This window comes from Talpa europaea (genome assembly GCF_964194135.1).
Source record: "Talpa europaea genome assembly, chromosome: 2".
Lineage (NCBI taxonomy): Eukaryota > Metazoa > Chordata > Mammalia > Eulipotyphla > Talpidae > Talpa > Talpa europaea.
In genome coordinates, this window is record NC_140068.1 from 19,796,020 (window position 1) to 19,806,098 (window position 10,079).

The following is a 10,079-nucleotide window of genomic DNA, read 5'->3' on the forward strand; positions in this document are numbered from 1 at the left end:
CAGGGAGGTGACCTTTCAGTGGATCTCCCAATAGCATGTGGAACCACTGGAGCTGGATGGACTGCACCTTTCTTTAATGGTTGCAAGAGGAATTTGGATGAGACATTCAAGAACTGGTCCTTGTGTCGCAAGACTGCAGTAGAAGAAAGGGAAGTAAACATTCTGCCAATTCTGAGTCTGGGGTTGACTTATTTTGAAGTCTATTTTTGAAAGTGGCATTTCAGGTTTTTGCCTAGCCTTTGATTCTGCAACTGCAACTGCGGACCCAGAAATTACAGATAAAGGTGATGGGTGGACAGAAGAATAGGGGATTGTTGCAATCAACAATGCAATATGTTGTGTGCTCAAGTGTCCAAAAAGTAAATATTTTGAGGTTTAAAAATGATTGCATGCACTGTTCTAAATGCCACAGAACCTGGAAAAGAGAGGAAGACCGTGAACTCACACACACACACACACACACACACACACACCAGCCCATTAACAAGCAGAAGACAGCGGGGTAATAGATGAAAATAAAAATAATCCTGATTTGGTCTCTTTTGCAAATTCCTGAAAGGAGAAATGTATCCGAATTTCCAGCCCTCAAGAAATAGGGCCTAAAAAGTCTTGTGAGCCAGAGGGAGGAATAAAATGAGAAGGGGGCGGGGGACTCGCTCTTCGCAGCAGGAAGTCTTCAATGGCTATCGAGTTATGAAGAAACAACTCTAAACACAAGTCCTCATTCGGAGCGCTAAACTCGCTTTCAGCACATAAAGAGCAATATAAATGCTGGGAGCAGCCCCATCACGGCGGTGGAGAAACAACTCGGCTCTCCCATGTGAGAAAGCCAGAGAGCTCTGACTGGTAGTCGTCCAGACCTGCGTTAGGGGTTTTATTTGCAAGTCAATGAGCCAAATGGACGACCAGGCTAGTTGTGCCGCGTTCTGGAAAGCAAGGTTATTATTATCGCCTATTGCCCCACTGAACAATTTCACTGAAAAGGAAGAGTCGCAGCCGTGTGTGCGCGCACAGTGCCCCACGGGACGTGCAGCTACGTGTCCACCTCCAGAACGACTTTATTTACAAAGCGATTACCATGTTATCTATTTGTTTTCCTTTTCCAGCAACAGCAGCCTTACTCAGCCCTCGAATTTCTTAATTACAAACCCGTTTGCTTCTAAATCAACCCCAAACCGTCAGGCTGAGCCCGGAGGGAGGCTGTGCAAGTTTGCACACACCCCCACCTCCCGGATCAAGGGCAACAGCAGAAGCAAGAAACTGTGTATGTGCAAAAAGGTGGATCTGGGGACGAGGATCGCTGAGTTTGTTTACAGAGCAGAGACGCCTCAGCTCGGATGCCAAAGCTACCAAGAGCTGCAAACGCAAACTTAGCAGAAGAACACGTACCCGGGGAGCGGGGAGCGGGCCCGAAAGCGCGGACCGGATTCCGGGACACGGGAGCGGAAGCAGCCCGGCCCGCGAGCGCGCTCGGTCCACCTGCAGCCGCAGCTCCTCCCCGCCCCCCGCGCCTGTCCTTGAAAGAAGCATGGGGGTGGGGGCCGGGGTTGCATCTCCACGCAGAACATCTAGCTCAGTTTACCTACTGCCCCTGCAAAAACACAAAGCCACAGTCCAGGAAATCGCGCCCAGGGGAGGGGACACTCTTTGCCAAGGGCTCCACAACTCCGCTCGGGGAGACGCAGCCATTCTTTGCAGCCCGGAAAGGCTCTTGCAAAGCTGGGCGAGCAGAAGAGCGCTTGGAGGGTGGGCGCGCTGGGCGAACCCCCTTCCCGTAGAAGCCAGTCCAGCTCGTTAGGAGCTTTGGGTGGGGGAATCCGGTCATTTTGGGGGGGCGGGGGGCGAGCTTTCCTCGCATCCCTCCCGGCGGGCGCTCTACCCTCAGCCGCAGAACCCAGGGAGGCTTTTCCCCCGGCGCCGAGGGCGGCAGCGCCGGGGAGCAGCCGGCGGCGGGGCAGCGGGGCGGCGCCAGGGCCGAGCCTCTCTGCTCACGTGCCGCCGGCCGCGGGGACGCGGCTCCCCACCCCGGTCCGGCGCGCGCCGCTCCGCGCTCCGCGTTTTCCCGCCGCCCGCCGGGGAGGCTCTCGCTCCGCCCTTCTTAAAAATCCCTTATATTAACTGTGGCCAAAGCCCGAAGAAACACAGCTCATTGTTGGCAGCTGCCGGGCGGTCTTGCCGAGCTGTGAGGGCAGCGGAGGGGAAATAAAAGGCGAGCGGCTCCGGTCCTGCCCCCGCGGCTGCTGCAAGCCCTCGGCGCCCACTTCGCGGCCGTGAGCGCCCCGCACGCGAGGAGGCCCCTCTATGTGCTGCTGAGCCGGTCCTGGACCCGACGATCCCGCGCTCGATCTTCGGAGCAGAAACCGCGAAGACGGAAGGTGAGCGCGGCGGGCGGCGCGGGCTGGGGCTGCTGCCAGCCGCGTCCTCCGAGGGCTGGGCTGCCCGGAGGAAGCGCGCGAGGCGGAGCTGGGGAATAACAACAGGATGTGCACGCACAGGATGAGGAGGGCTGGTTTGATGCCTGAAGTTCGCGGCCGGGCTGCGGGGCACTTCCTTTATTAGGCGACTTCGGGGCGCAGAGAGGTTGGGGTGCGCGGGTCCCCCCCCCCCGGCAGATCGCAGGGGAAGGGGCTTTTTGTGCAGCGCCGGGCTCCGCTGTGGGTGGCAGAGCCGCCGTGGAGGCGCGCCCGGTGCACGGGCTGCCAGTGGGATCCCAGCGATGGAGCCTGGCAGCCGACGTGCGTCCAGAAAAGCTGGGGGGCAGCGGCGGAAAAAGTGGGGTGTGCCGTGGTGGGCGACACGTGTGGCGCGGGGCTTACCGTCCGCCTTTTTCACTTTCAGGACTGGAAATGGCAGACCATATGATGGCCATGAACCACGGGCGCTTCCCCGACGGCACCAACGGGCTGCACCACCACCCTGCCCACCGCATGGGGATGGGGCAGTTCCCGAGCCCCCATCACCACCAGCAGCAGCAGCCCCAACACGCCTTCAATGCCCTGATGGGCGAGCACATACACTACGGCGCGGGCAACATGAATGCCACGAGCGGCATCAGGCACGCGATGGGGCCAGGGACTGTGAATGGAGGGCACCCCCCGAGCGCGCTGGCCCCCGCGGCCAGGTTTAACAACTCCCAGTTCATGGGCCCCCCGGTGGCCAGCCAGGGAGGCTCCCTGCCCGCTAGCATGCAGCTGCAGAAGCTCAACAACCAGTATTTCAACCATCACCCCTACCCCCACAACCACTACATGCCGGATTTGCACCCTGCTGCAGGCCACCAGATGAACGGGACAAACCAGCACTTCCGAGATTGCAACCCCAAGCACAGCGGCGGCAGCAGCACCCCCGGCGGCTCGGGCGGCAGCAGCACCCCCGGCGGCTCCGGCGGCACCTCCGGCGGCGGCGCGGGCACCAGCAGTAGCAGCAGCGGCAGCAGCAACATGCCCGCCTCCGTGGCCCACGTCCCTGCTGCAATGCTGCCGCCCAATGTCATAGACACTGATTTCATCGACGAGGAAGTGCTTATGTCCTTAGTGATAGAAATGGGTTTGGACCGCATCAAGGAGCTGCCCGAACTCTGGCTGGGGCAAAACGAGTTTGATTTTATGACGGACTTCGTGTGCAAACAGCAGCCCAGCAGAGTAAGCTGTTGACTCGATCGAAACCCCAGCGAAAGAAATCAACACCCCCCACCCCACCCCCAACACCCCCAACTACTTCGGTGTGAATTGAAAAACATTCCCTTAGACACAGTATCTCACTTTTCAGATCCTGAAAGGTTTGAGAACTTGGAAACAAAGTAAACTATAAACTTGTACAAATTGGTTTTAAAAATTGCTGCCACTTTTTTTTTTTCTGTTTTTGTTTCGTTTTTGTAGCCTTGACATTCACCTCCCTTATGTAGTTGAAATATCTAGCTAACTTGGTCTTTTTTGTTGTTTGTTTTTACGCCTTCCTCACTTTCTCCAGTGCTCAACTGTTAGATATTAATCTTGGCAAACTGCTTAATCTTGTGGATTTTGTAGATGGTTTCAAATGACTGAACTGCATTCAGATTTTCGAGTGAAAGGAAAAATTGCATTAGTTGGTTGCATGAACTTTGAAGGGCAGATATTACTGCACAAACTCTGCCATCTCGCTTCATTTTTTTAACTATGCATTTGAGTACAGACTAATTTTTAAAATATGCTAAACTGGAAGATTTAACAGATGTGGGCCAAACCGTTCTGGATCAGGAAAAGTCATACTGTTCTCTTTCAAGTTGGCTGCCCCCTCCCCCATATGTACAGACAATAATAGGGTGTGGAATGTCGTCAGTGGCAAACATTTCACAGGTTTTTATTTTGTTTCTGTCTTCAACATTTTTGACACTGTGCTAATAGTTATATTCAGTACATGAAAAGATACTACTGTGTTGAAAGCTTTTTAGGAAATTTTGACAGTATTTTTGTACAAAACATTTTTTTGAAAAAATACTTGTTAATTTATTCTATTTTAATTTGCCAATGTCAATAAAAAGTTAAGAAATAACCTGCTTTCTAGAAGTCATTTGGGGGTGGTTGTTCCCTTCGGTGGCTTCTTGTTTTTTGTTTTATTTTTAAGTTTGAACACTACTGATGAGTGTAAGCATTCCAAAGGATAAATTACAGGACACTAAAACAGGTCATGATGAGCTTAAGCAGAGAGCAGGATTTAACATAATTGGCATAATGCTTCATTGTTATCATTGTGACATGCCTCTTGGTGTGGTTTAATCAAAAGCTGCAAAGTTGTCAAAGAGCTTCCCCCCCCCCTTAATTGCCATCAAATTCAAGTGTACTCCAGAGTTGGAAAGAGTTGTACCACTAAATATTACAAAAACTGCTAATATTATTTTTTTTAGGATGGGAGGGGGAAATTCAGTGTTTCTGGTTATACCTGATACAGCTACTTGAATGGAGATGGATCGGAAAAATATACTGGGAGACTGATGAGGTCGGCATTAAATATAAATCTACCTTTATCTCTAGGAATGAATTTTATTTCTCAACAAAAGTGCTAAATAGAGGCACACTCTAGTTTATCCTCTGAAAGCTTCTTCTGACTGGTTTATAGTTCTAAGAGGAAGAAGACACAGAATTCCAGCTTGAGGCTTTCTGTTTTGTTCTCCTATAATATTTAAAATTTACTCAGGGAGGTGGATTCAAAGGTCAAATTACAATCTTCACAAGATGTTCCCTCTCCAGCATGCCCTGTTTTCCAGAATTCTGAGGCTTTTCTGTTAAGGGCAGAGTGGGCAAAGGACAGAAGGATAAGATCATTTTACCTACATGTATTATCAAAAAGAGACATAACTAGAGTTAAGTAGGTGTCAAGTTTTTCCTTACATAATCAAGCATAGGAAAAAGTCAGATTGTACAAATCTCAGATGATCCCAGTTGGGAGGAGAATTTTTATTTGCCTTTCCATGTTTTCCTGGCTTTAATCTTATAAGAGCAACATTGAAGAAAATATATAGTTTTGTATTTCACTTACTGTAGGAGTAAAGAAATGTAGGTTGAGGAGAATCTCATGATAACATTTGAAAAGAGCATTAGATTCTAATCTTCAATCCCACATTACATAATTTTAAAATCAGGAGTGGGGAGGACATAGAGATGTGTTCAATTACAGTGAGTCTGGCACAAAGGTTGATTTCAGTATAATTCAGATCACCTACATTCTATAATTCTATTTCCAAAGCAGGCGATGTAAAATTAAGATGCATACTCCACTGGGTATTTTTATACCTCTATAATTGACACTTCTTATTAAAAATTATGTTCTAAATAAATAATTTCTCTGGGAAAAAAAAAAAAACACTGAATCATTCAAACTCTTTTCACCCCATTTTAAAAGCTGATCCAGATTTCCCACATTAATAGTTACAGCTGAAGTTTCCTTCAGTTAAGACATGTCAATACTAAATCTGCAATCAGCAGTAAATCTTCCTGGCTAAGCATTTTCACAGTGAGTTTTGCTTTTTTTTTTTTTTTTCCAGAGGCACAAGTGAAAAAATATGTTTGCATACATATTAATACAGCAATTCTAGTTCTTTTTCACTTGTGCCAAGAAAAAGGGAAAGCTATGGGAGGCATTGTTTTTTTGCATAAAGACAGAAGCAAAAGAATTGTCTTGCCACCACCCTTCACCATTTATTCTGCCAGGGAATAAGCCACAACACCTGCTCTGTCACTCAATTCCTCCTGCCGCTCTAGGCCGGAATGCGTATGTGGAGATGCAGAGCCCAAGAACTATTATTAGATCCTGAGCCCATCTCTGCCAGAACAGAGGGCTCAAACAGAGGAGCTGGGTTAAAAGCACAATTTCTCTTCAGTACAAATACAAGCCCCTCCCCTTGCCCATTCACTTGAATGATCTCTATTTCATTAAAACCCTTTCTTGATCAACCATTGAGCAGATTCTGTGATATCTGCAGGTCTCTTAAGCAGAGAAAAATAACTCCTTGTTTGAACAACCTGATTAATGAAACCTGTACAGTGACCTAGATCACCAGGCTACTGGCAGACATTTGCAAAACCTTTTGTGGTCTTGCTTCCTACTAAGTTGCTTAGAGCATATGGGGAAATTTGACCTCTGTACCTTGGCTGTTTTTCAAAAAGTTCTAATATGGTACAAGAGAGCTTCTGTTCTTTAAGCTTTGCCCACAAAAAGACACTCCATGCTTGATTTTCAAGAAGAGATCAATGATAAGCAACAGCACAACATCAGAGAAAAATGTCAGAAAAATAAGTACACAATAATAAAAACTCGTACCTCTGCCTGCCTAGTCGCTACTGAAATCCTGGTGGCAGTGTCTTTGCTGAAACTGATAAAGATGTTACAGCTATGGATGAGTCTTTGAAGAACAGTTACCTAATCACCACTGTTTATGGGGTGCTAGGCTAGAGCACTAGTACCAGAAGGCTGACATCTATTGTGAAGTTTATGGTCTCCATGACTTTTACTACTGTAAACGCCTGGGATAGCTATAAATTGATGTCAACATTAAAGGCCAGATCCTTTAGAGCAAAATATTAATCCACTAATCTATTATGGGTGGCCAGCTTTGAAATATAAACTTTGCAGTCCCGGATGATTAGGTGTTTTCGCCCCCTTGTGGAATTTATTTAGAAGGTCAAAAGGAAAGCTGTTTCCTCAGGCATTTTTTTCTTTTTTTTTTTTTTTTTTGGTATTGTTGCTTATTTTATTGTTTGCTTTAACCATTTCTGAAGACTTCATTTTCTCTCTTGAAGCAAACAGCATATATTTGAGCAGCACGTTTGTTTTTTGTTTTTTGTTTTTTTTTATCATGGGATACTCCAAAACAAACACTCTTTACTTACCAAAGACTTTAACCTATGATTAAATGTGCATAATTGTGATTTGCCTCATATTTCAAAATATGCATCGGTCAAGGGATTTTATTTTCAAAAGTATAATGAGCAATGTTTTAGACTGTCTTGTTAAAACTGACACCCTGCACCCTCACAACAGAACTGGTGATTTGGGAAAAGTGCAAATAATAATGCCTTTGATAGCATGGGGTTGGAAAGGTAAAGGGAAATGTCCAGGAATGCAGAATGCAATTATCCACGTTGGAATGCGACCAAGCCACAGGTTCCAATCTTGTGAAAGGGACACAGGATGTTTAATGAGAATGAGTGTCGCTGTCTAATTGATTCAGTAAAATTTACTTTAAAATAAACTTGGCAGATAACATTGTCTCCAAAAAATAAATAAATTTAGAATTCAAGGAATTTAGGGCCCAAGCCATTGGCAGTTTTCTTCTCTCCAACAGTATTGTTTTGCTAGCACAAAAGAGGTGTTACCCACAGCATCAGAGATGGTATTTATCATTTTGTTACTGTACCACTATCATCAGAATCAGGCTCCCAGGCAGGTTGAAGCAAGAGAACAATAGGGAGCACATCAAGTGACTTAGCCAATGAACCCCTATTATCATGTGTTCTGTTTGTCTTTTCCCCCCAGAATAGAGGGAACAATGGCAATGTCAGAATTTTAATTGCAATGGACTGGCTTAAATTACTTGACCTATTTTTATCCAGCAAGGAGAGGAATAATTCTTTTTCCCTGGTAGCCATACTTATCATTTAAATTGGGAAAAGAAATATAAGGACATTTTAATCAAATAATGCACCATTCATAAAGCGTCACAGTGTGCCTTATCATAAATAACAACCACCTATATTTTTTAAAGATTTTTAGCCTAAAATAAATTTTTCCTTCACAGGAAGACTTAAACTCATAAATAATGCTCAATGATAGATTAGAAAGATTCTATGAGCTATTGGTGTGAGTTTCTATTTTGCTGTATATAAACACAATGAAAGAAAAAAAACTAAGAGAAATAGGTGTCTATGGCATTACAGAAATGAATCCATGATCCTTGTGAAGGAAGGATCGACCAAACCCTTAGATCCACATTAGTTATTTCTTTCTCCACAAAGAGCACTAACGTTGTCAGAACCAGCCCCAAAAGATGTTGATGGTGCTTTCTGAAACCCAAGTTTGGCTAAACGAGGACATACAGAGTGAACTAAGGCAGAAGAAAGATGAAGGATGGGTATGATTACTTGCTTTATACATTGCTGGTTTTCATTAGGTTGAATTAATCTGAAAGATTAGTGAGGCCGGGCACCACATGGGGTGAGGACAGTGGGTCACAGGCCGTTTGGAATTTTCCCATGCCATCACCATTGTGCTCTGCCCTGAAATCCGCCCCTTTCTCCGCTCTACAGTAGAGTGGTTCCTTGATTACATTTTGGTTTGCTGAACAAAGCAGACAAAGGATCCTGGCTCCACAAGGAGCCTGTGGCCAGGCCAGGTCAGTGTGGTGCAATGCAGGAGACATGCAAATAGTGGCTTTTGAAACATTAGTCGTGCTAAAAGAACCCTTCCAAGCCATTCTTGAAAGCTGGGTGGGGAGCAAAGTTTAGACCTGAGTGAACATCAAACTAGTATAAAGTCAGGGAACGTCAGCTGAGGACAGTTAACTTCAGGTTGTGATATTGTTTTAGAAGCAATGGGAGGGGTTGGTATGTCAGAGTCAAGGCCACATAGTCAGGGTTATTGAAGACTTTTCTCTTTGTGTCCCCCGGGGGAATGATAAAAAAAAATTTGGCCTTGTGATATCCTTAAGTAACTTGACCATAGCATTTTTTTTTTAAATTTTATTTCTGGTAAACCGCTGTTTTGTTTTGTTTTTTCCCCCCCTTGGCTTCACAAGAGTTGATACCTCCATGCTGACAAACATGTAGTAGTGAAATTGTGCCTAAAAACCCTCAGGTCACCTGGTAAATACTGTCCCGTTACATTTCTTTTGGTTAACTCTTTGAAGAAGGATAATCAGAATGATTCATCCCACATTTCTTTATTACCTAATGTGTTTAGCAAATACTGGCTTGATAGAGCCCGTAGGTGAAAAGTGGTTGAACTGCTATGCTCCATAGACGACCTTAAAATAAATAACTGAATGTGTCTTCTATCTCTGTCTCACGCCAAGCTTCAGATCAATGATTCTCAGCTGGGTGCGGCCTCCTTTCTAGGAGCCTTATCAGAATAGGGAGAGGGTAGAAAAAGCAGTAACTTGATAAAATATATGCATACTATTATATATTTGGAAACACATTGAATATTTCAATAAAACAAATTTCAGAAAGACTATTAAAAATCTTCTTTGTTGATGGATCCAGTGTTTTAAATAGTGAGAAATACTGTTTAGGTGCCAAGGGATCAGATCAGAGAAATGGACCCTTCAGCCAGCATTACTTAACAAATCATTTTGCTGACTCTTCAATTTTCTGTGGCTGGGCTGACTTTGCAAAGCTCCTACTGTGTGCCAGACATTGTAGTAAACCACTTTACCTACATCCTCTTATTTAATGCTCACACATTGCTGCAGGATCCACTTTTAGATAAAGCAACTGATATTTAGAGAGGAAATAAATTGCTTAAAGGTAACACAGCTAGTAGGAGGTGATGTTTGTCCATACTTAGCTTTCCAAAACAGTGTTCTTTCTAATATGTATAGTTCTATT

General features: G+C 45.3%; 1 protein-coding gene across 1 annotated transcript; it reads left to right on the top strand.

Annotated features, from left to right (window-relative positions):
* Positions 1 to 2,840: 2,840 nt before the first annotated feature.
* CITED2 (Cbp/p300 interacting transactivator with Glu/Asp rich carboxy-terminal domain 2) lies at positions 2,841 to 3,653 on the top strand (the record flags this gene model as incomplete). Its single annotated transcript, XM_084228102.1, has 1 exon — positions 2,841 to 3,653. The coding sequence occupies exon 1, from the start codon at positions 2,847 to 2,849 to the stop codon at positions 3,651 to 3,653; it is 807 nt and encodes a 268-aa protein (XP_084084228.1). The 5' UTR covers positions 2,841 to 2,846.
* Positions 3,654 to 10,079: the final 6,426 nt, after the last annotated feature.